General features: G+C 37.7%; 1 protein-coding gene across 1 annotated transcript in view; it reads right to left on the reverse strand.

Moving 5' to 3' along the window:
* LOC136026573 (pyridoxal phosphate homeostasis protein-like) overlaps positions 1–27,415 on the reverse strand; it is a 32,720-nt gene that overhangs the window by 372 nt on the left and 4,933 nt on the right. The window contains exons 2-4 of the mRNA XM_065703274.1: positions 23,277–23,417; positions 15,764–16,120; positions 3,971–4,069 (exon numbers count right to left, since the gene is read on the reverse strand). Of these exons, the coding sequence (XP_065559346.1) occupies positions 3,971–4,069; positions 15,764–16,120; positions 23,277–23,417 (597 nt within the window). The remainder of the gene's footprint in view (positions 1–3,970; positions 4,070–15,763; positions 16,121–23,276; positions 23,418–27,415) is intronic.

The raw sequence follows: 27,415 nt of genomic DNA on the forward strand, positions 1-27,415 counted from the left end.
AAACATTCATCGTTAAACGTATCCTAAAACGTGTCAAAACTCAAGTACCGCCTTTAAACATTATTAAATAAAAAAAAACAAGTTAAAACAAGTTAAAAACAATAAACGCACAGAAATTACTTCGTATATGAAACAGGCTGCTTCCTCATCAGCGCCCCGTTCTTTACGCTAAAGTTTGACTCTACGCTAAAGTTTGACTCTTTCTCTCAATTCTTCTTTTTAAAACAGTAAAAAACTTTAGCGTAAAGAGCGGGGCGTTGATGAGGAAGCAGCCTCTTTCATATACGAAGTAATATCTGTGCGTTTTAAGTTTTAATGTCGCTCCTTACTTTCAGTTAATAAAACTTGTTTTTTTATTTAATTTCTGAACGTTTTTGAATCAATGCATGTTTTGATTTTGGCTCTCCGCAGAGGAATAATCAAAACAAAATTTGCATAATTTTTTTTTTTGGCTAAATGGCTTTCTCATAATTTTGATCGAATGATTTTGAGAAAAAAGAGCGGGGGACGAAGCCTAGTTGCCCTCCGATCTTTTGGTTAATTAAAAAGGCAACTAGAACTTTTAATTTTTTATGAATCTTTTTATTGGTAAAAGATTTATGTAACTTATAAATTAGCTTACGTAAAGAACTTTTGTATTCTCATGTTTTTATTACATATATGAGGGGATTCGCCCCATCGTCAGTACCTCGCTCTTTACACTAAAGCTTAAATTTTATCCCAATTCATTAATAATGACCCCTGAATCACAAAAGCCGTAGAATAAATAGTTGAAATTACTAAAAATACTTTAGCGTAAAGAGCGAGGTATTAGAAGGAGGTGAGCCCCTCATATGGGTAATAATTTCTGTTTGTTTTAAGTTTTATTGCTGTTCCTTACTTCCAGCTGAAAAAGCTTTTTCAAATTTATTTTTTAATGGTTTTTTTTTAAATAAAGCTAGTAAATCCTGCTCTCCCTTCATAGAAATTTTCTTCTCCCGTGACAAATTCTCGATGGAAAGTTCCCCCAGCATATCCCCCTCTTCTCAACCCCTCCCCCAACCAAAAAAATCCTCCTGAAAACGCCTGTATACTTCCCAATAACCATTACTATATGTAAGCACAGGTCAAAGTTTGTAAATTGTTGCCCCTCCCACGGGGACTGTGGGGGAGTAAGTCGTCCCCAAAGACATAGTTATAAGGTTTTTCGACTACGTTGAATAAAATGGCTATCTCAGAATTTTGATCCTTTGACTTTGGGAAAATAATTAGCGTGGGAGGGGGCCTAGGTGCCCTCCAATTTTTTTGGTCACTTAAAAAGGGCACTAGAACTTTTCATTTCCGTTAGAATGAGCCCTCTTGCAACATTCTAGGACAACTGGGTCGATACGATCACCCCTGGGGAAAAAAAAAACAAAAACAAAAAAACAAATAAACACGCATCCGTGATCTGCCTTCTGGCAAAAAATGCAAAATTCCACATTTTTGTAGATAGGAGCTCGAAACTTCTACAGTAGGGTTCTCTGATACGCTGAATCTGATGGTGTGATTTTCGTTAAGATTTTATGACTTTTAGGGGATGTTTCCCCCTATTTTCTAAAATAACGCAAATTTTCTCAGCCTCGTAACTTTTGATGGGTAGAACTAAACTTGATGAAACTTATATATTTAAAACCAGCATTAAAATGCGATTCTTTTGATGTAGCTATTGGTATCAAAATTCTATTTTTTAAAGTTTTGGTTACTATAGAGCCGGGTCGCTCCTTACTACAGTTCGTTACCACGAACTGTTTGATTTCCGTTCCACATTGAATTCAATAGATGTAATCGAAAGAAAAATATAAGCATCGAGTATTATATTCGGACCTCCAAAGCCTTATGAAGAATATAGAAAACCTTGGGAAAAATTACAAAAACATTGACGCTTAAGGGTTGTAGCAAAGGCCTACGACAATGCAACTCCATCGAATAGTGCGCCCCAATCATATTTGAGAGAGATAACTGTGTTTAAAAAAATTACAAAGCCTTCCAATTATATACCGCTACAAGTGTATTATTGGCTGCTCAATGCAATAACAATGTCTTCATTAGACTAACTTCACTCAACTGCATTAAAAACCTACTAGTACTGCTAACAACTCACCGCAGAACCATCCAATTGAGGCTAACCCAGCTAAGTACGTTATTTCTTCATCCTAATGTATTCAAAGCCACCCTCTCAGGAAGGTCCCATTTCCCTTCAATCTTTCTTTACAACATCTTCCCACCCAAACTAAGGACGACCGGCTTTCCGCTTAGCCCTAAACGGTTGGGTAAAAATGAAAATCTTTAGCAATCTATCATCCTTCATCCACAGAACGTGCCCTAGCCATCTCAACCTTTCTCTCATTATAGCCCAAGAAAGTGGGATTGAACCACACTTTTCGTATGGCCTACTGTTTAAAATATGGTCAGTTACCAGGGTACCTAAAACAAGACGTAGGCAATTTCTCCGGAACACAACTGGAAAAGCTTCGTCCGTTTTTAAGGGTGCCCATGATTCAGAACCATGTTTGACCACTGTCATCACTGTAGCTCTTAATATTCTAATCTTGGTTTGCAAACTTTTCTTCCTATTCTTCTAAACTTTTCTCAACTTTGAAAAGCACACAGACCCTTGGCTATTCTACTTTTAACATCTTTGGTGCACCCACCGGCTTTACTATTAACACTACCAAGGTAGGTGAAGCTGTCCACTTGATCGATCTTTTCGTTACCCTTCGTTAGTCATCTTCACTTATTCCTAGCCTTAGCGACTTAATCTTCTTAGCATTAATTTTCTAACCTATTCTAGCAACATGAACACGCAAAAACTCCAAAAGTTAACTAATTTTGCTCAAACTTTCATCTAGGATGCTTTAATCATCAGCATAACCTTAGTCCGGAAAATAGTTTCGTTCCTATTTGTTTAGGTGTTCTCTCATTACCTTTCTTGTGCTCTTAAAAAAAAAAATCCATCAAAATAATCCGTAAAAATGAGGATATAACACTGCCCTAATTAATTCCTTATTTAATACGAAGCCAGCTGCTAACCTCATTTCCTACGTTAACTAGGCTCTGGTAAAAATGTACTAATGGCAATCTTTTTTTTTGGTAAGTATTCATTTTGTTTTTGGAAAATCTACGAGGAGAACTTTGGAAGACGATACTGTAGAGGACTTTGCTATCCATTAAATGTACCAGTTTATATTCAAAGAGCGATTTCGCTACGCGTTTTTCTCTGAGCAAACTTTACTAAATATCTATCGTAACTTAGCTTCGCAACAATTAATTTCGAGAAGAGGTTTTCTGAAAAAAAGTTTTCCAAACATATTTTCAATTCTTTCCAGCATTCCCGCGAAAACAGGGCCATAATGTTACCAAGGACAAATTCTAAGAACTTATGAAAGACCAATTATATAGCCTCCCAGTTACATGGAGTGAACCATTCATTTCAAAAAATTAATACAGTCCTTTTTTAATTCACCACGAAAGAACTTACCACGAAGAATTATGCCAGCTTTGCCTCTCACTGAGACTATTGTATTTTTTTTTAGGCCTACTACAATTAGCCATGGCTCTTAAGCCTTTCAACACTTCCACCAAGTTGATTTTAATTCAATATGTATAGTTCAGTTTTTCATATGCCATTCTTTTCTATTTTCACTCGTTGCTAAGCTTTATGGCCGTTTGTCAATTTTATGGCCTTGATTGACTTAGTCAGCCAAATGACAACCAAGGCCAATCAACATGAAAATATCAGCTAATCAGCTACTATATATATCATTAGAAGAACTGTAACACGGTAAAAAGCCTCCTCCAACCTCCCCGGCTACTCCGTCTACCGTCATATCAACCAAAATATCACCAATATATTCATCAACTTTAAGCGAAAATAAGCCACTGATAAGGAACGGTACAAAGTAACAAACGTTCATAGGATCTACGAGGAAATAAAATGAAGCTTTCTTACCGCATGCTCATAGTCCGAAGACATTCCCATGGAAAGTTCTAGCTCCTCAGCATCAATCCCCAAATGGGAGCTAACCGTGTTACGACACGTGATGAGCCTCTAAAAGAAGAAAAAGAATATATTGAGCACGTGTGTGTGTGTGTAATAAGTATAACTAAATGAATATAAACTTTTATTGATTAAATGTTAAAAAATACTCCTTTTCAAAAATCCAATTAAATCCCATTCGAAAATCTTTATCAAGTTTTAGCCGGTTCGGCTCACGTCAGTTAACCATAGAAAAGTAACTGGCAGAAAAAATGTGGTGTTTTTGGAAAAGCATAAAAAGTGAAGTTTTCTAGCCTTGGCTCACTTGGTTTTAAGTCATTTGTCTTCTAACTGGACTGAAATCAAAAGGATATAGCTTAAGTCTTAACTAAGTGTGGTTTAGGTGTTTTAGGTTTTGTTGGGTGTTCTTTATAACTGTTATTGGTTGTCTCGTGCTTACCCTGCATTTTCAGTTAATACAGTAGTTGAAAGAGAACCTTTCATTTAATTTAGTTTGAACTCGGTCAGGACCAGCGCAGACTTGCCAAGGCATTTGGGTTTGACTGTGGAGTTACCGATATAACGCTTGCGGCTGCTAGTATTGAAGCTTTAGCCGGTTTTGAAACCGGCGGGCTCACCTTTACGAGCCTTAAGGACCCCCGAGAAAGATTTACTTCAGGCAGTTGACCATCGGGCTAGTACAGTCTTCAGTTGCAGCAAACCGAGTGACCAAAAGCATTTCAAATGAATTAAATTGGATTAAATGGAATAGTTGTGGGCATCAAGTCATGGATAATTCTAGAAATAAACAAGACAGATAGTCCAATTGAGTGAGAAGCAAACCTGGCATTAATGCCCCCCATATTAGGATTGTATAAAAAAGGAGGTTGATTTTGAATTAAAATGTATGTCTTCCCTCTCTCAAAAGACATCCAGTCAAAATTTTTACATAGCCATTTCGTTCAAAAGGTCAAATAACTAGGCCTCCAGGGATGAAATGAGCCCCTGAAGTCTCAGGGGTAAGAGTTGCAAATTGTGCAATTTGCCCACCGATACCACATAGAATTTCTTATTCGTATTCCTATTCGTATATTTAAATAGCTATCGTAGCACTAAAAAATGAACGCTAAATTACGCTACATTTACAATCACAAAATTACAATTAACACTTGTTAAATGCTCTTACGAAATATGGTACAAAGGAGTTTGCAAATCTGTTCGTACGGCACTTGACTGGTTCTAGTTTGTTGTAATGCCTAGTATGTCTGCTGATTGATGCGGATGGTGGAAGTATGGATCGGTGCTTCTCGTTTGTTAATAGTGATTTCCCAAATTTCATTATTAGCTCATGTCTTCGGTCGAATAAGGTGGGCAAATTCAAGAGCTCAAGGGCACTTCCGTAGCTGCTGAAACTGGGTCCAAGTATTATTCTAGTAGCGCGTTTATTGGGAAAGTGGGGAATGTTTTTTCCTGGGTGTGTCCGAAAAGGCTAAGGGTATTTAGGTGAAACTTCTGGGAATGTTATGGATGATGTTGAAATAAACCAAAAACCGCTATGTGCTTAGAAGTTATCAAAAGGGGGTAACTGCAATATCTTAGGAACGGCTAAGGGTATTAAGGTGAAACTTCTAGGAATGTTACGGGAGATGTTGAAATAAACTAAAAACCGCTATGTGCATACAGGTTATCAAAAGGGGGTATCTACAATAACTTAGAAACAACTAAGGGTTTTAACTTGACACTATCAGAGCCCTTACTACTACTATTACTACAACAGCAACTGCGACTAATTGCGACTGCGACTACTGCTATGACTATTTGTAGCTCACACTACTTACAATTGTGGCTGCTTGCGATTTGACTACGACTGCTCATGACTGGCACAGCGACTACTTGCAACTGCGATGCGAACTGTAAGTGACTGTGATTTCTTGCGTCCGGGACTGCGGCTAGTTGTAGTTGTGACTACTTTCGACTACAATTGCTAGCGACTGCAACTACTTGTGACTGCTACTGCGACTACTTGCAAATAAGAAAACTAACGACCTGACTATTTCTGTCTGGGGCAATTTCCGACTGGGACAGTGACTCCTTGCGACTTTGACAACTTGAGAATACGACTACTTGCGACTACTCATGACTACGACACTACGACAACTTGTGACTGCGATTGTAACTCTAAGTGACTGTGACTACTTGCGTTCAAACCTGCAATTGCTTTTAAACCATGCGACACTACGACAACTTGTGACTGCGATTGTAAATCTAAGTGACTGTGACTACTTGCGTTTAAACCTGCAACTACTTGTGATTGCGACTACTTGTAACTACGATTACTTGCGACTTCCATTGCTTGTGAATACTACTGTGACTACTTGCGACTAAGACAACTCACGATTTATCATTTCCGTCCACGACAACTTCTGACTGCGATTGTGACTCCTTACGACTAAGAAAAATTGCGACTGAGACTACTTGCGGCTGCGATTGTAACTACAGGTAAGTGCGACTATTTGCGATTACAACTGCTACTAATTGCAATCGTGACTACTTTTGACTACGACTGATTGAGACTGCGACTAATTTTATACAGCTTTAACTGCTTGTGACTGCGACTACATTTGAGAGTGACTACCACGACTACGACTGCTTGTGACCGTGTCTGTGACTACTTGCATTTGTGATTGCAACTATTTACGTCCGCGATTGCGACTGCGACTTCTTACAACTGCGATTGCCTACGACTGCTGCTATTACGACCCCAGTCACGACTGTGATTGCTAATACTACTTCTACTACCTTTACTAATACTGCTACTACTACTAATATTGCTACTACTGCTACTACTAGTACTACTACTACCACTACTTCTACTACTACTACTACTTATGCTACTACTACTACTATTACTGCTACTACTTGTACTGCTACTACTACAACTACTACCATCCAGGTCCTCGAAAGGGCGTACCTGCAATATCTTAGGGACTGTAGGGACATCTTAGCAGTATTGAGTTTTTACTTTCAGAGAATGTTGACGGGGATGTTGTACTACATCAAAAGACACTAGATGCATCCAGTTTGTCACAAGGGAATAACTATTGATTATAGGAAAAGCTACAGAATAAAACTTTCGGGGAATGTTTGTAACATTCTGACTTACCTTTTCTATTCCAGTTGACCTGGGTTCTACAAGTATTGAATAAACGTCTGCTTACGAATCAACCGACTTTTTACATGGTGTCAGAGCCCCTCTAAAAGTCATGGAAGCCAACGTACCATACCCCACAATGGACTGGTCAAGCGACAATCTCAAAGAGGCATGGTCGAGATTCCAAACACATGCAACCCTCATGTTCCAAGGACCCCTTAGTGGAAAGACTGAAAAAATCCAGTGTGCGTTCTTGCTGATCTGGCTAGGAGAAAAAGGGAGAGACATTTTCAGTACATTTACAATATCTGCTGAAGAAACAGACAAAATTGGAGCATACATATCCAAATTCAGTGAATATTTCAGCCCCCAGTCAAACACAGTGTTCTCAAGATACCTCTTTCACAAAAGAGGCCAACGTGATAGTGAAACAATCGATCAGTACATCACAGAATTGAAGTTATTGGCTCGGGAATGTGAATACTCCACAACAGACTTGAAAGAGGAAATGATAAGAGACAGACTTGTACGTGGTATCTCCTCAGCGAGAGTCAGAGAGAAGCTCCTACAGGCAGGTTCAAATCTGACCCTGTCACAAGCAGTTACCATATAAAGGGCACATGTAGAAACCCAGGTGCAACTTAGAACAATGTCGCAACCTGGCTCGAGCAGCTCCCACGGAGGCCAGGATGCATACATTAAACAAGAAGTTGACTTCATTCGAAAAGGCAAGAAGACGAACCAGAGTGCACAAGCTTATAAACAATGTTAATTCTACGGCGGAGAGTACTCCCCCATGCACAAATGCCCAGCCAACGGAAAAGCGTGTAGAAATTGCAACAAGCTAAATCATTTTGCGAAAGTTTGCAAAAGCAACAGAAAAACAGTAAACCTCATAAACCAGGAAGCATGTCGAAATGAAGACGATGATCTCTTTATGGATACAGTGAACATTATTGATTCTGTTAACATGGACAAAGGTGAGGACCAACCCTATGTGAAGCTCGTGGTGAATGGACAAGCCAGAATCACTTTCAAAATCGACACTGGCGCCCAAGCAAACATCATTCCAGAAAGGAATTTCAAGACATTCAAGCCAAAGCCTGTAGTAAGTGAAACGCTACAGATTCTTACTAGTTTTGGTGGCCAGAAAATACATACACTTGGAGTCTGCAACCTGACATGTACATACACAAACGGCAGCAGTGAAACTCAGCCCTTCTTCATTGTAAAAGATGTCCCCATGCCAATCCTTGGCTTTGATACTAGCAGGAAACTCAACTTAGTACAGCTGGTCCTCACAGTCGAGAGCTCAAAGGTCCAGAAATCAACTCCATTTGTCGAAGAATTCCAAGACCTCTTCCAAGGTATTGGTCAGCTCGAAGGAAAGTGCCACATTACGCTGAAAGAAGGAGCTGAACCAAAAACAGTACCAGCTAGACGCGTTCCGATATCCCTCCAAGACAGCTTTAAGAAGGAACTCGATAGGATGGAAAGCCTTGGGGTCATAGAAAGTCTCCCACCCCACCGATTGGGTCAACGCTGCAGTTGTAATTGAAAAGCCTGACAAGAGTCTTCGGGTCTGCATCGACCCCCACGACTTGAATATGGCCATCAAACGACCCCATCATCCAATGCCTACATTCGACGAAGCTGTTTTGAAACATGCCGGCGCTAAGTACTTCACAAAACTTGACGCTCGCCATGGATATTGGTCGCTTGAACTTGACGAGGAGTCGTCCGAATTAACAACGTTCAACCCACCATATGGCTGATACAAGTTCAAACGGATGCCGTTCGGCCTAATCTCGGCGCAAGACGAATTCCAGCGCCGCATGGAGGAGGCCTTTGAAGGTATCAAAGGTATTTCAGTCATAGTGGATGACATCGTCATATCCGGCCGAACCGATGAAGAGCGCGATTCTAATGTGCGCAGCGCGCTTATAAGAGCCCGCGAGAAATGCGTGAAGCTCAACCTTCAAAAATGCGTGTTCAAAAGTGATAGCATCCCTTACTTTGGACACATAATATCGGAAGCTGGCATCCATCCAGATCCACGGAAGGTTCGAGCACTAAAGGAAATGCTCATCCCATCGACTAAAGATGAGCTTCAGACCATATTGGGAATGATGAACTATCTGGCAAGGTATATACCCAATCTTTCCTCACTGAACCAACCACTTCGCAAACTGGCAAACCAGCGAGAGTTCAAGTGGGAAGAAGAGCACAACTCGGCATTCACAAACATCAAAGAATCGATTTGTGACTCATTATCATTCCTTGATCCAACATCAGGAAACATCGAGCTCCAAGTCGATGCTTTGAAGTTCGGCCTTGGGGCTACTATTCTTCAGAATGGAAAAACTGTATCCTTTGCTTCGAGATCGCTTAATCGCACCGAGCAGAATTATTCACAGATAGAAAAAGAATTATACGCTATCCTCTTCGGCTGCCTGCATTATCATCAGTACCTGTATGGCCAGAAATTCATTGTTGTGTCCGACCACGAACCTCTGCAAGTTGTCCTAAACCGCCCAATTTCGAAGTCGTCACCTAGGCTGCAGCGGATGTTACTAAAAATCCAGCCATATGATTTTACAGTGATATTTCGCCCTGGTAAAGAAATTCCTGTTGCCGACGCCCTATCCCGCTTATATCTCCCTGAAGAGGATACAGAAACGCAAATGGAGATCGAATCGTACGTGCACTCTGTGATGACGCTTCTCCCAATAAGCCAGGACAGGCTTAAAAAGCTAAAAGAAGAGACAGCAGCTGATCATCAATTGGTTGAGCTCACTAAGACTATCCAAAGTGGCTGGCCCGAATCTAAAAGGTCCGTCCCCACAAACATACTTCCATTTTGGAACGTCAGACACGAGTTAACAGTCATAGACCAGATCATATTGAAAGGCGATCGTTTGGTCATTCCAAAAAATTCCCGCAAGAACATCCTAGACCGCATCCATTTATCACACCTGGGAATTGAAAAGACTAAGCAACGAGCTCGCTCTATTGTGTTCTGGCCAGGTATGACAAAGGATGTCGAAGAACATATCAGACACTGCTATGCGTGTATCAAATATCAAAACTCGAATCAAAAGGAGCCGTTGTTACCTCATGATATCCCTCGCCTACCTTGGGAGAAGATCGGTTGTGATCTGTTCTACAAGAGTGGAGAATATTACCTCATCACCGTCGACTATTACAGCCTATTTTTCGAGGTTGATAGAGTCGGTAGCAATGCATACGCCCATCAAATCATATCATGTTTGAAGAAACAATTTGCGCGGTATGGAATCCCTAGCGTCCTCGTCTCCAATAATGGTCCACAATTCACATCAGCTCTATTTCAGAAGTTCATAAAAGACTGGGAAATAGCTCACAAGACTTCATCGCCAAACTTTCTACAGTCAAACGGACTTGCAGAAAGGACAGTACAAACTGCCAAGGATATCCTCACTAAGACTGATCTCACAGGAGACGATTTCGAGTTGGCCATGCTCGAATACAGGAACACACCGGTCGATGGACTGGCATCCCCAGCCCAGATGCTGATGAGCAGAAACTTGAGATCGATAGTTCCTTGCACTGGAGAACTACTCTCCCCAAAAATCGTTCATCACGGCGAGTCCGTGCAGAACCGAAAAAAGCAACAATCACGCCAAAGGAAATGCCACGACAGGCAGTCAAAAGAACTAAAACCCCTCCAAGTCGGCCAACCAATTCAAGCCCAAATCCAGGGTATGACATGGCAGTCTGGCACAATCGTGAGAGCATCGAGACGAACGAAGGAGGAACCTATCGGCGAAACAGGCTTCACATAAAGGTGCTCTGCCATTCAAACAGGTCACCTGATGCTGCTGAAGCCCTGGAAACCCCACATGGTGAATCTATGGGAAACCCACATGCCGAAGCTCTTACCTCGTCACCCATAACTGCTTTTGCTGCTCTCACCCCTCCACCTAAAACGCCTGATCTAAACTCACGGCCGACTTCCCATGATCTTAGTCCAGCATTCCATACGCCAATACCTGTACCAAGCACAAGTCGCACGACCCACGCGGATCTACAGGGTGCTCCGTATTCAACCCGTTCAGGTCGATGCGTAAAGCCTGTAAAGAAACTTAACCTGTAAATGTAAAGAAACCGTAGAGTGAGTGCAGTAGAGGTGAACTAGAGAAGTGACCCAAGTGCCTTATCGTATATGAAGTATGTATGAGAGTACGAAAAGTGAGCCAAGCACCTTCTCGTATTCTAAGAGTTAAGACCGCTAATCGTAGAGGTGAAATAGAGAAGTGACCCAAGTGCCTTATCGTATTATGAAGTATGTATGAGAGAAAGAAAAGTGTTAGAGAAGTGAGTTAAGCGCCTTCTCGTATTCAAAGAGTGAAGACCACTAATCGAAAGAATTGGTATGGTGATGCATGCCTGATTAAAGTGGGGTGGATTGGTTATGGAATAGTGTTATTTGTTGGTAATATATAGTATGGTTTTTGTACCAGCTCACTAATTTGGAAAAAAGGAAGGATGTAACATTCCGACTTACCTTTTCTATTCCAGTTGACCTGGGTTCTACAAGTATTGAATAAACGTCTGCTTACGAATCAACCGACTTTTTACATGTTGAATCAAATAGGAAAAAATACGGTAAGGGTATTAAGTTGAAATTTACAGGAAATTATGAGGAATATCTTCAAATAAATATAAAACACTACGTCCATCCACGTTGTCAAAAAGGTACTCAAACTAATACTGAACTAGTACTACAACTACTACCATCCAGGTGCTCGACAGGGCGTACCTGCAATATCTTATCGACTGTATTATCTTAGGTACTATATGAACATAATAGCAGTATTAAGTTTATACTTTCAGTGAATGTTGAGGGGGATGTTGTACTACAGCAAAAGACACTAGCTGCATTTAGGTGGTCACAAGGGAGTAACTATTGATTTTAGGAACAGCTACGAGATGAAACTTTCACGGAATGTTGAACTACATAAAAAAAAAATACGGTAAGGGTATTAAGTTGAAATTTACAGGGAATTATGAGGAAGATGTTCAAATAAATACAAGACACTACGTGTATCCTTGTTGTCAAAAGGGCATATGTGAAATATCTAAGAAACGGCTAGGGTATTCAATTTGGACATTCAGGGAATGTTGGAAGGGATGTTGAACCAAAATAAATAATGTGTTGAACATATTCCAAGGAGGGTTTTTTATCTAGTATATTATCCATAGATTGCTATGGAATCAAAATCTTAGTTCAAGAACAGCTGGAAGTCTCAATTTGAAACTGAAAGAAATTTATACAATATTTATATTGAATACAATCAAAATCAACACTCAGATCACTTTATGGAACTTAACACAAAATCCGGTATTTTATTTCTTAAGCCAAAAGTCTGAAAAACTAAAGAAGTATTCACAATATTATTCAATAGCAAACTTTTGCAGTCAATACGAACAGACATCAACTACAAAAAAGTTCCCTTAAAGAATTTTTACAGAAAAGTAAAGAGCCATACTGAAATTTAAGACGAGCAGATGTAAAATCTTAAATTTCTGATGCTCAAATCTTGAATTTCTGACAATGTTGTAAATTAATATCATTCTATTTTAAAAATTCAATTTAATTTCATTAATTTTTCCTGTCATCACCGAGCTTCACTTGGTGAGAGAAGAAAGAAAACAGTTTTTTTAATGTCTTTTGTAAAACAGCTTTAATTTCACTTTGTTTTATTTGACCAAAACATTTTTAAATATTTTTACTGAAAAAATTATTCTAGTCAGAGGAAATAGGCTTAAGATTGTCCGTGCAAAATTCGACTCTTCTTCATAGAAGAGAACTGGCGAGCGCTGAAAACCACGTTGTGACCGAGAGTGTCCCAGGATTGCACAAGCCTCCCTTCAACCAGAGGTCCCACGGACTGCTTGCTGTCCGGTTCTAAGCCTGCTTAATTGCAGCGTGTAGACTTGACAAGATGTATGAGTCATCGTCCTGCAGTGGTTCTGAAACAATTGCTTTTCTTGAGGCGAAAATATTTTCGATGATTTAAGAATTTAAAATTGCACCTTGAAATGTTACAACGTCTAAAAATAGTTATCGCATTGATATTTTTTGACTGACGAATTCGGACGCCTCTAACTGGACTTATTAGGAGTTTCAGAAACATATGTCCTGGGGGTAAGAAACATGAAATTAGGCGATATAGAAGTTATTTACTCAGACAGGAAGAATGGGGTATGTAGACATTGATTAGGGTCCATGATAAAAAAGGAAGCTGCTGAGTTTTGTTTAGGTTGGGAAGGTATTAGTAATAGAATGCTAGTTTCTCATTTAATGAAAAATACAAGGTACCAGTAATAGTAATATGACCCTATGGAACCAACTGTGAGAAATAGATGTGTTCACTTGAATTTCGCTTACAGCTACAGGAATAAATGGAGAGGGTCCCAGGTAAAAATATGGTATTTTTATTAGGAGATTATAACGTCCATGTCGGTAGAAATAGGGATAAATGGGATCCTAGCCTAGGTAAATTTGGTTTATTAAATGAAAAGAGTCAGACTAATGCAGTTCTGTAGGTATACCAATCTAGTTGAAACCAATACAATATTTTGTCAAAAAATGGCCCATAAGTTAACATGGCATTCACATGATGGTAAGACAACTAACCTTATTGATTATGTTATTATAATCCAAAGACTGGCAGAATCAATATAATTATACTAGGGCAAATAGGAGATCTATTATTGATGTTAAAAGTAAATATCACTATTTAGCAGTGTCTAGAGTTAATTTAAAGCTGAAATTTACGAAGCGTAACTACCTTCGTTTAAAATTTGACAATGTAGAATAAGAATGGAATAATCTCAGGGAAATAATTTGTGAAGTCACTGATGGTGTCTTTGGGAAGAAAGTTGGGAACGCAGCTAGGAGTATTAGAGAAAACGCTTTATATTTTATAGAGAGGAGGAGAGGTTTGTACAAGAACTATCTAACTGATAGATTAAAGAAAGTGGAGAGAGCATTAAAATATTGACTAAGGAAGTTTGATGTGAAAGCCATGGATAAAACTTCCGAAGATCTGGAAGAGTCAGCTAGACGGCGTAATGGTAAAATACAGTACTGGCGTGTTAACAAATTGAAAGAGTAGTCAATCTGGACATGTCCCAGCTATAGATAGGAACGGGGCTACCATTAGTAATAACGAAAGAGTTAATAAAAATGGGTAGGACATTTTGAGAATGTGCTAAGCTTGGATGGATTTGTAGGAAAAGATGTAGAAATAGATATAGACACTTCGGATATGAAGGAAAAAAATTCTGTGAGGAGCAATTAGTGACAGTCCTAAAAGGAATAAGAAATATTAAGGCCCCAGGTGCCGAGAGTTTGGTGAATGAGTTTGTTTTAATATAATGTTCATGTGGTTTGAAATAAGTTATTGAAGATTATGAATATGATTTATGAAAAAGGCGAAGTACCTAGCGATTTTAGAAAACCCTCAACTAACCCCTGTATATGAAGGTGATAAGAGTGAGTGTGGTAGTTATAGAGGCATTAGCCTGGTCTTTCTGGGCAGCAAATTAATTAATATGATGATATTTTTTAGACTAGTAGTTGCTGTAAACAAAGTTTTAAGAAAAGAACAGTACGGTTTTAGGAAGGGTAGAGGATGTGTTGACTAAATTTCCATTATTTGAGGACCATTGAGAACGAAGTACCTGAGCCGTCAAACACCTTTAGTCCTCAGTTTTATAGATTTTATAAGCAAGCGTTTGATTCAGCTGACAGAAAAGCTTTAAGGAGGTTTTATCCTTACAGGGTATACCAGAAAAAACAAATTAAGGTGATTAGTGCTATGCACGAGAATAACACTGCGGCGGTTAAGATAGGAGATGGTTTTAGTAGCTGGTTTTGAATTAAATCAGGAGTTAAGTAGGGTTGTCTTCTATCCCTTTTTATATTAATCATTTTGATGGATTTTGTCTTAAGGAGCAAAACAAAGGCAATGGGATTACGCTGAAGATTTAAGCATCCTGGATGACAGTATGAGCAAAATGAATGAACTTTTAGAGGTTTTGCGATTTCATGGTGCCAGAATAGGTTTAAAAATTAATACTAAGAAGACAAAGTTACCACGGCTAGGAATAAGTGAAGGGGAAAAGATGGCGTTGGGTAACAAGAAGATTGATAAAGTGGACAGCTTCACTTACCTAAGTAGTATTACTACTAAAGACGGTGGTTTTACTAAAGATGTTAAAAGTAAAATAACTAAGACCCAGAGTGGTTTTTCACAGTTCAAAAAAGTTTGGAAGAGCAGGAAGGTAAGTCTACGAACAAAAATTAGAATAGTGGAAGCTACAGTAAAAGAGTTTGTTATTTTCAGAACGAAAATTAAAAAAAACATAGAGTGGTATGTTCATTTCAGTTGTAGGTGAGTAATTTAAACTGCTTCATATATATATATATATATATATATATATATATATATATATATATATATATATATATATATATATATATATATATATATATATATATATATATATATATATATATATATATATTATATTTACCATTTTATGAGATGAATATAAATACTTACAAGGAAATCGGGATTAGGGCCTAAGGACACATCATAATCATAAGCTCCAATGGTCATCACGCCAACCAACTTCAAAGATCGGCAGCTATCTTTTATATACTCAGCAAGGGACGGAGCATCTTCGGGCACGATGCCACTTTTAGCTTCTTCATTACTTGTATTGACTTGGATCATAACGGAAAGAGGGCCACCGTTGGGTATGTATTTCTGCCTAGCTGTATTCAGTGCCTCGGCCAATTTGGTAGAGTCAACTGTTTCAACCATTGACAAATTTTTAAGGGCTACAATCTTAGGGACTTTGTTTCTTTGTAAATGACCAATTAAGTGCCATCTGATTTCCGGACAAAGCTTCAGTATCTTTAAAATAAAATGTAGGTTTGGATAAGGATAAAATCTATATTTAATGCCCCATTTTAAAACAACTTAAGAAAACCTCTTTAATTTCATCAACTGGGCAACACAAAGAAATTTTGTAAGCTTTATTGTGTGATTAAAAAAAAAAAAAGACGAGGAAAAATCCATTTAAAAGTTTTTCCTCTTACGAAAGTAAAGAGCAAAGTTGAAAACTAAAAGGGACACAAATTATTGCTTCCTAGATTACACAAGTTATTTCTACAAAACTAGCTCAAATAAACTGTATCGTGATATATTCATAGAATTCTAAAAAATTACGCTTCACTGAAAATTGAACTTGTTTCAGGTTCAAGTTCTTTTTGGTAATAAAATAAATAACTAAAGGTCCAGAGCCCGGCTGAGAACACAAATTCGTAGTGCACGGGACGGAAAAAACTTCTTTAAATCCATACTACTATACAACTATCCATACTTCACTACATGCAATTCATACAAGTAAATACAACATCCATACTTCACTACATGCGATTCATACATGTGTAATTAAACAAATTCTCCCGTCATTGCCTGGTCAACGACACCACGCATTAAAACGTCCAGCGAAATAAATAAATAAATAATAATAATAAAATAAAAGATACCAAGAGCCCTGGTGAATGCGCAGGGCCAGTATCATCAAAAACCAGATAACATTGGAACGAACTTAACATCCCAAAGGTGATCCACATTAACTAACAACAACTCACATATCACAAACAAATTTCAATATATCAACATAAATTTAAGTTTCCGTTTGGTTAATTGAATTGATTTTGAAGTATCCAATTTAGACGTATATATATCCAAATACCAAATTACCGAGTTTTGAAGCGAAAATTTCAATCTTTCATTTATTATTCTTGGCTGATACAATTCATTACAATTTCCAGTTAGATGTCCGTGCTCAATACTTTTAAATGGGAAAAAGCTTGAAGAACGAATAAACGAGGGAAGCAAACCACGGTCATAATTCAGTTTGAAAAGGATAGATTCAACAGTCACAAAATCTCTTAAAGGAAGGATATTGAGGAAGCTATACAGAGAATCCGCTGACGGCAAGTAACTCCTAAGGACCCGAAAAGCTTTATTCTGTTGTCTCTGAAGTGGCGCAATATGAGAACTAAATGTGTTAAGGTAAACAAGTAATGAAAACACTAAATGAGAATGAATAATTGTAAAATAAAGTTATCTCATTGCTTCAAAGGGAAGGGATGACCTGAGTCTTCGCATTATCCCTATATTTCTCCCCAATTTCATCCGTAGATTAGATATATGAGGCTTTTATGATAGATTAGAGTCAAGGAAGACTCCGAAATATCGCATAGTTGCTCCTCGTGAAATCTTTATTTTAAAATCACTTGATTCAATTAGTTGAAGCTCAGGAACTGCAGTGTTACATCGCGAGAAAACCCCAAATTTTGTTTTATTCACGTTAAGATCTAGATAATTTGACTCAAGCCACAGTAGAAGATGGTTGAAAGCTTCTTCCAGTGCAAATTCCAAACAGCTCACATCTTTCCCCACAACAGTGCACACAGTGTCATCCGCAAATTGCAGATTTAAACTAAATATTCTCATTGAATTATTCAGGTCGTTTACATAAATTAAGAAAAGTAGGGGACCAAGCATTGAACCTTGCGGGACACCAGCGGTATTAGATTGACGAGTCATTTCAGATGAAACATCACTTCCATCAACATACTAAGAATGGTCCTTAATATAAGATGCTATTAGAGATTTTTCTGGCCCTCTCATACCGTAATGATCCAAATTATGCATTAAAATATCATGAGATGCTGTATCAAATGATTTTTTAATATCAAGAAAAATGGAAGCTGGAATTTCTCCACGGTCAAGAATACTATGGACATACTGTGTTAGTATAAGGACCACATGATCGGTAGATTGACATTTGCGAAATCCAAACTGTAGCTGATTTATCATTTCAAAATGATCTAAAAAAAAACACTATTCTATTATACAGACAATGTTCAATTATTTTCGAAAAAGCCGACAGGAGCGATATAGCCGATAATTTGACAGATTTTTTTCTCCCCTCCTTTGTAAAGAGCCAACATTCTCGAATATTTTAATGACGAAGGAAATATCCCGTTTTTAAATGCCAGGTATATTATACGACATAAAATACGTGAAATTTGGGGGAATATTTCTTTTAACAGAAATGTCGATAATCAGTCAATACCCTCAGAATGACCATTTTTCAAAAGAGTAAGTACTTTCTTTAACTCTTGCTCAGAAACCGGTGTTAAATATATTGACTTATCATGGGATGGCAGAAGGAAATTTCTAAAATCATTTTATTATGACTATTTAACCCTGATGAGGCAGCGGACTCTGCAGTTTTTTCACCTATTTTAGCAAAATGCCGGTTCAGGGCATCTGCTTTTTCCTTCTTATCATTAAGAGGTACTTGATTTTCAGGCACGCACAATTCATCTGGAAAACTTTGGTCATTTCTCTTACTAAGGCATTCGTTAATTAGTGAGCATGTCTTTTTCGGAGACAAACGAACTTTCTCAAATTCTCGTTCATAATAATTCCTTTTTTCCAATCGAAGAATTTTTGACAGTTGACTTTTATACCTTTTAAATTCAGAAATATTTTCATCAGATGAACAGTTAAGTTGCCTCCTGAATAATTAATTTTTAAATTTTATAGATCGTAGTATGCATTCAGTTATCCACGGCTTATTATGAGACTGATAACGTCTCAGATTAATCTTTTTCACCGGGCATGTTTCATTTAATATTTCCTTAAACTGCTTTAAAAATAAATCTATGAAGAGGTTCACATCCTCAGATTCAAAAGGTTCATTATCATTCATAATACTTAATCTTTCTTTTAATAGTCGTAGCGTATTTTTATTCAGTATCCTTGACTTTTGGTAAAAAAAAATTTTGCTCGGTTTAAGCTCACATTTTAATTCAGAAAACAACATGAAATGATGTATTTCATTAACATGAAACATGAAACATGAATAGTCCACAAATACTATTCTTATTAGATTTGTCTCAAAATTCGTCAGAATATTGTCAATCAGTGATGCCAATGTTGTAGTTATTCTTGTAGGTATGCTACAGTGGTAATAAACCATGCGATAGGTACATCGATAGAAAATCTATCGCAGTTTTGCAAAGTCTACATTCATTCATTTCTTTATCTGTTGTCTGATACGAATCATAATTCAAACTGATGTTGAAGTCTCCCATCAAGATTACCCTTTTGTACTTGCATGATATTAGCTTCATGAGGGTATTATGTGACGAGGGAAAAGGTGACACATGAGGGGGTTTATAACAAATTATTTATAAATAATTATTACGGTTCCGAATTATTACGGTCCATGATTATTACGGTTCCGATCACCCACTCGCAAGTTAAAAATACCTCAATTTTTCTAGTTTTTCCTCTCCCTTCAGCCTCCCAGATGGTCAAATCGGGGAAAACGACTTTATCAAGTCAATTTGTGCAGCTCCCTGACACTCCCACCAATTTTCATCGTCCTTATCACGTCCAGAAGCACCAAACTCACCAAAGCACTGAACCCCACCGCCTAACTCCCCCAAAGAGAGCGACTCCAGTCCGGCTACGTCAATCAAATATCTACGCCACTTATATACGTTTTCCAAGATTTCCAGTTTCCCCCTCTAAATCCCCCCAATGTCAACAGATCTGGTCAGGATTTGAAATAAGAGCTCTGAGACATGAGTTCCTTCTAAATATCAAATTTCATTAATATCCGGTCACCCTTTCTTAAGTTAAAAATACCAATTTTCTTCTAATTTTTCCAAATTAACAACTCCCTGCTCCCCAAAGAGAACGGATCCGTTCCAAATATATCAATCACAAATCTATAGCTTGTGCTTATTTTTCCCACAAAGTTTCATCCCGATCCCTCCACTCTAAACGTTTTCCAAGATTTTAGGTCTCCCCCCCCCAACTCCCCCCAATGTCAACAGATCCGGTCGGGATTTAAAATGAGAGCTCTGAGACACGATATCCTTCCAAACATCAAATTTCTCTAAGATCTGATTACTCCTTCTTAAGTTAAAAATACCTCATATTTTCTAGTTTTTCGAAATTGACCCTTCTCCCCCCCCCCAACTCCCCCAAAGAGAGAAGATCCATTCCGGTTATGTCAATCACTTATCTACGACTTGTGATTATTTTTCCCATCAAGTTTCATCCCGATCCCTCCACTCTAAGCGTTTTCCAAGATTTTAGGTTCCCCCCAACTCCCCCCAATTTCATCGGATCCTGTCGGGATTTAAAATAAGAGCTCTGAGACACGATATCCTTCCAAACATCAATTTTAACTAATATCAGATCACCTAATCGTAAGTTAAAAATACCTCATTTTAACTTATTTTCAGATTTAACAGTCCCCCCACTCCCCCCCCCAGATGGTCAAATAGGGGAAATAACAATTTCTTATTTAATCTGGTCTGGTTCCTGATACGCCTGCCAAATTTCATCGTCCTAGCTTACCTGAATGTGCCTAAAGTAGCAAAACCGGGACAGACAGAAAGACAGACCGACAGACAGACAGGCCGACAGAATTTGCGATCGCCTTATGTCACTTGGTAGATACCAAGTGCCTTAAAAATCACCACTTATCTCGATAAAAGCCCATCAAAAAAAGAAAAAAAAACTTTATACAGTTGTCACTTAATATCAATAAAAACAAAAGAAAAAGGAATAATAGTCTTTTTAAATAATCATTACAATCATTACTGTATTTCACTGTAAACTGTTAAGCTTCATGATGGTCATCATATTTGACCCACTCTTCAGAGTTAATGTGACGTACTTTTTATCATAGATCGGCTCCCTTTTGTTTGATCCTGGAGGACTCACATTTTCCAGCTTCGCGCAGACCTTTAGCCTTAGCAAGAAGGCCACTCCTGATATTGTTAAGTTTGGGAGGAAGATCAGAGACGACGCGATCTCCCGAACTTTTAAGCTTACGCATTTACGCTCACATTACGCATAATTAATTGCAAGTCTTTGTCGTTGCTAAGGGAAAGAAAAACTGGTTTTAACGTCGCAATTTTCGAGGAGCCTCGCCTAGTGGTAATATTTTTGCTTGTTCTTGACCCCTGTCGACACAAATTGTCAATGGTAATGAGGCTAGAAAATCCCAAAGTATCACTGATCCATGATTTCATGTTAGACTCCAGGGTTTGGTTACCCTTTTTGTTTCGTAGACCATGAATAAAAATAAGGAAAGGATACGGCATTAGACTTTACAGTCCGTACCGGCGGTGGTGATCTCCGTTTCTTGGCCCTTCAGCCAGGAAGTGCAATGGGGGGTTGGGGGCCAGCCATCCTGTGCTTTCACACACCCTTCCTGTTTACCTTCCCCAGATTTCTCCAGGTACCCATTTAGAGCTGGGTCGACTCTGGCTAAGCTTACAGAGTCACGCCAACGACCCCCGTCCCAAACTGACGAATAGTTCTTTCGACAGTAATTCTTAGGAAGCTTTATAGGCACTCAGTTGACTTTCAAGTTCACGAATCCTATTGCCACGTTTCAGTCCATCCGATTTTATGACTTCAATATCAGCTTTTAAACCCGCAAACTTCAGAGACAATTCGTTTTGGTTTGCCAAAATAATATTGAGCATTCAGTTTCGTCAGCTTGTTATTAATGCTAACTTTGAAGTCCACAAAATCTTGTTTGCTCACTCTCGCCATCGTTAAATAAATCAAGATTTACGATCTAGTTTGGATCACGTTAGATCATTCCTTGCTATCAACAATAATCTGATGCAAAAACAGGTTTAGCACGGTTGATTTAAGCGAGATCATAACACCTTGAATGACAATCCAGGAAATGACAATTGTCTTACTGTATGAATGCGATTATATCCAAAAAAAGGTGTTTGCAGTATGAATTCTCTAACAAGACTGCAAGTTTGATTTTGTTTTTCTGTTATTATTATTAAAATTATTTGCTGAGAGCTAACGGTACCATGGAAGGTGAATAGCTATTCAGAGCCCTACAAATTAGTTTACTATTTTTTACAGGCCACTACTACAACTTGGCTACTAACAACTCACTCTAGCACCAGACCACCTGAGGTCAACACAGCTATGCACGCTCTTTGTCCATTACAATTCATTCAAAACATTCATCTTAAATCTCTCCCAAAAGGTTTCAATTTCCCTCAGATTCTTCCATCTTTGGCAATATGTCATCCTTCATCCACAGAACGTGTTCTAGTCATCTCAACCAGTGGCGCCATTTCATTAAAATTCTGGGGGGGGGGCAAAGTTGGAGCAGACTTACCCAAATCAAGTGAAAATGACAATGCAAACGGAAAAATGAGCCATATAGTAGCAAAAGGTACAAATAACAAAAGAAAACTGACCCGTTTCTGTGGTTACTTGAATTAAGCAGGCTTACCTTAATTTTGGATATATTTCTGGAAAACAAATTTGAGCGGGAGGCAAACTGAGGTCGGGGGGGGGGGGCAAACTGAGGTCTTAGAGGTCTCATTTCCCCCCTCACTGCCACATAGCAAATTACACCACTGATCCTAACCTTTATCTTTCAAACTGGCAAGAGGCATACATTTTAACCCTAGTAAAATAAATACACCAATCGAATGACAAATCTGTTATCCAAGAACCTATTTAATCCTAAATATATAATCTTTCTGATCCACATAAGATATATTATCTTTTTTATGTTGCTGTAAAAACCATTGAAAAAAAATTATAACTATGACGATTATAACAATTGGTATTGTTAATTTACATAATTATCATTAGTTAAAATAATTTTATTAAAAATATTGCAATTAGAATTACTCAAATCCCATTGGTAATGTTAACTTTAATTAATAAAATTACCTACAATAATTATTACAACTGTTATAATTACCTGGCACTTACATAAGAAACGTCATTTATTAGACTTTCTTTCAGTCTTTTATTCGTTCTTACTATTTCGACTTTTCCTTTTAGCAAAACTTTTATTGCTAAAGTTTGTCACGCTTATCATTTTGTCATCTTTTTGAATTACTTTATCTTTTTCCATCACTTGTTAGAGTTGTAATATCTGCACAAAAGCAACCTTGCCACTTCAACTTACTTTTTCATTGTTAGCTTTTTCAACCAATTCTTGCACGTAATTTTCACCGAAGTCTCTTTGGCCATTTTGATACGCCTCGATGATGTCTTCAACTGGTTTTGTCTTACTCACAGCAACCAATCGCACTTCATGTCGCACGTTCTTAAAGTAAAATCGATAGTATTAACCAGAGGTTCACAATGCAATTATGGAAAACACCGTATAATACATTCGACACTCGACACACAGACAACTTCTTTTTATATATATATATATATATATATATATATATATATATATATATATATATATATATATATATATATATATATATATATATATATATATATATATATATATATATATATATATATATATATATATATATATGTATATATATACATATATATATATATATATATATATATATATATATATATATATATATATATATATATATATATATATATATATATATATAAAGAAGTTGTCTGTGTGTCGAGTGACGTCATGTCATCATGTCGTCATGTCGTCATTATGACGATGGCATCATTAAAGGTATTTAACAAAATCGTTCAAAGACAAATTTTTAATTGTAATTAGATCGTGGATGGAAAAATGTTTAATCGTAAAATGACTGAAGAACCTACAATGGCAACAGCCGAGGAAGCTGCTCAAAAGACAAATTTTTAATTGCAAGAAGATCGTGGACGGAAAAATGTTTAATTGTAAAATGACTGAAGAACCTACAATGGCAACAGCCGAGGAAGCTGCTCAAAGAGTCTATGCCAAAAAACTTGCGGCTGATAGAGAAAGAAAGAAAAGAAAGCGTGCCGAGGAATCACAAGAACAGCAAGGAAACAGGCTTGCGGCTGATAGAGAAAGTAAGAACAGAAAGCGTGCCGAGGAATCACCATATATATGTATATATATATATATATATATATATATATATATATATATATATATATATATATATATATATATATATATATATATATATATATATATATATATATATATAAAAATAAGTTGTCTGTGGGTTATGTCTGTCGAGTAACGTCATGTTTGTGTGTCGACTGACGTCATGTTTGTCGACTGACGAAATTACAGACCGGGACATCGGGACACAAATGACGACCGGGACACCTGGACATAGGGAATATAAATGACGACCGGGACACTCAAAGAGAAAGCGACCGGGATACAAGGAATGTTCGATTAGCAATCACCATCAACAAAGCACCGGGACACAAATGACGACCGGGACACAGGGAATATAAATGACGACCGGGACACTCAAAGAGAAATTACAGACCGAGACACCGGAACAAAAAATGACGACCGGGACAAAAATGACGACCGGGACACGGGGAATATAAATGACGACCGCGAGACTCAAAGAGAAATTACAGACTGGGACACTGGGACACAAATGACGACTGGGACACAGGGAATATAAATGACGAACGGGACACGGGGACACAACTACAACGGGTACGCCGGGGGGCACAGGGGGATATATAAATGACGACGGTGACAGAGGGAATGTTCGATTAGCAATCACCATCAACAAAGCTCAATGACAATCATTAGAATAATGAGGTATAGATCTGAATACAGATTGTTTTTCCCATGGACAATTATATGTTGCATGTTCAAGAGTCGGTAAACCTGACAATCTATTTATATGCACAGACAATGGGACAGCCAAGAATGTTGTATATTCGCAAGTTTTACGTAGTTAAATATATATATATATATATATATATATATATATATATATATATATATATATATATATATATATATATATATATATATACTACTACTACTACTACTACTACTACTACTACTACTACTACTACTACTACTACTAATAATAACTCACTGCAGCACCAAGCCACCAAGCCGCCTGAGGCCAACACAGCTATGCACGCTCCTCCTCCAACCTAATCTATTTAAAGCCTCCCTCTTTACACCCTCCCAACCCAGACAAGGACGACCTGCTTTCCGTGTAGCCCCAGACGGTTGGCCAAAAAGGACAATCTTCGGTAATATGTCATCCTTCATCCGTAGAACGTGGCCTAGCCATCTCAACCTTTCTTTCATTATAGCCCCAGAAAGCGGGATTGAACCACACTTTTCGTACAACCTACTGTTTGAAATACGGTCAGTCAGCCGGGTACCCAGAACAATCCGTAGGCAATTTCTCTGGAAAACATCTAGTAAATTTTCATCTGCTTTTCGGAGTGCCCATGCTTGAGCCATATTTGACCACTGTCATCACTGTAGCTTCCAATATTCTAATCTTAGTTTGTAGGCTTATCTTTCTATTCTTCCAAACTTTTTTTAACTGTGAAAAAACACCCTGAGCTTTAGCTATTCTACTTTTAACATCTTCACTGCTCCCACCATCTTTACTAATAATACTACCAAGGTAACTGAAGCTCCCAACCTGATCAATCTTTTCGTTACCTAATGTCACCTGTTCATCTTCACTTATTCCTAGCCTTAGTGACTTAGTCTTCTTAACATTAATTTTCAAGCCTATTTTAGCACCCTGAACTCGTAAAACCTCTAAAAATTCATTCATTTTGCTCACACTTTCATCTAATATGCTTAAATCATCAGCATAATCTAAGTCCAGGAGCGTTCTTCCTCCCCATTTGATTCCATGGTCTCCAATTGCCTTTTCTGTGCTCCTTAAGACGAAGTCCATCAAAATGATCCATATAAAGGGGGATAGAACACAACCCTGCTTAACTCCTGATTTAATACAAAACCAGTTGCTAACCTCATTTCCTACCTTAACCGCAGCAGTATTATTCTCGTACATAGCGCAGATCACTTTAATGTATTTTTCTGGTATACCATATAACGATAAGACCTTTGTTAACGCTGTTCTATCAACAGAATCGAAAGCTTGCTCATAATCGATAAAACTAAGGACCAAAGGTGTTTGACAACGAAGGGACTTCTCAATTATTAACCCAAGAGTGAAAACATGGTCGACACATCCTCTACCTTTTCTAAAACCGCATTGTTCTTCCCTTAAAACTTTGTCTACAGTATGTCTCAGTCTAAAAAGTATCATATTACTCAGTAATTTGCTACCTACAGAGACCAGACTAATGCCTAGATAATTACGACACTCACTCTTGTCACCTTTCTTATACAGTGGTTTAATTAAGGTTTTCCTAAAATCATTGGGTACTTCCCCTTTTTCAAAAATCATGTTCATAATCTTCAGTAGCTTATTCCTAACCTCAGAGCCACCATATTTAAGGAACTCATTAATCATACTATCAGCACCTGGGGCCTTATTATTTTTTAATCCTTCTAGTACTGTCGCTAATTCTTCCTCACTAAACAAATCTTCCTTCACATCTAAGGTATCACAAACTTTTTCATTTTCATCTATATCTTTTCCTGCAACTGTATTTCGGTTTAGCACATTCTCAAAATGTTCCACCCATCTTTCTTTAACTTTTTCCTTATCACTAATTGTGGCCCCATTTCTATCTTTAACTGGGACTAGTCCGGATTGGCTACTCCCTTTCAATTTATTAACATGCCAGTATAATATTTTACTATTATGCCGTCTAGCCGCATCTTCCAGATCCTCAGCAATTTTATCCATCGCCTCCGTTTCACATCTCCTTAGTTCATAATTTAATGCTTTCTCCACTTTCTTTACATTCCTTTTGTTTTCATACGACCTATCACTCAGATAATTCTTATACAAACCCCTTCTACTCTCTATTAAACCTAAAGCTTTTTCACTAATATTTCTAGTTGCTGTCTTAGCGCTCTTCCCTAGGACACCATCAGCAACTTCACAAATTGTTTTTCTGAAATTATTCCATCCATCTTCCACATTGTCAAATTTTAAACCCTCAAGTTTAGTACTCAACTGTTCCTGGAATTTTTTTCTCAAATTTTCATCCTGAAGTCTACCAACATCATAACTTTCCGGGAGGGAGTTACCCTTCCGAAATTTCAGCTTTAAATTAACCTTAGACACTACTAGATGGTGATCTTTACTTTTAACATCAATAACAGCACTCCTATACACCCTAGTATCTTGTATTGATCCTGCTAGTCTTCTGTTTACAATAACATAATCAATAAGGTTTGCTGTCTTACCATCACGTGAA

This window comes from Artemia franciscana, chromosome 4, assembly GCF_032884065.1.
Source record: "Artemia franciscana chromosome 4, ASM3288406v1, whole genome shotgun sequence".
Taxonomy (NCBI): Eukaryota; Metazoa; Arthropoda; class Branchiopoda; order Anostraca; family Artemiidae; genus Artemia; species Artemia franciscana.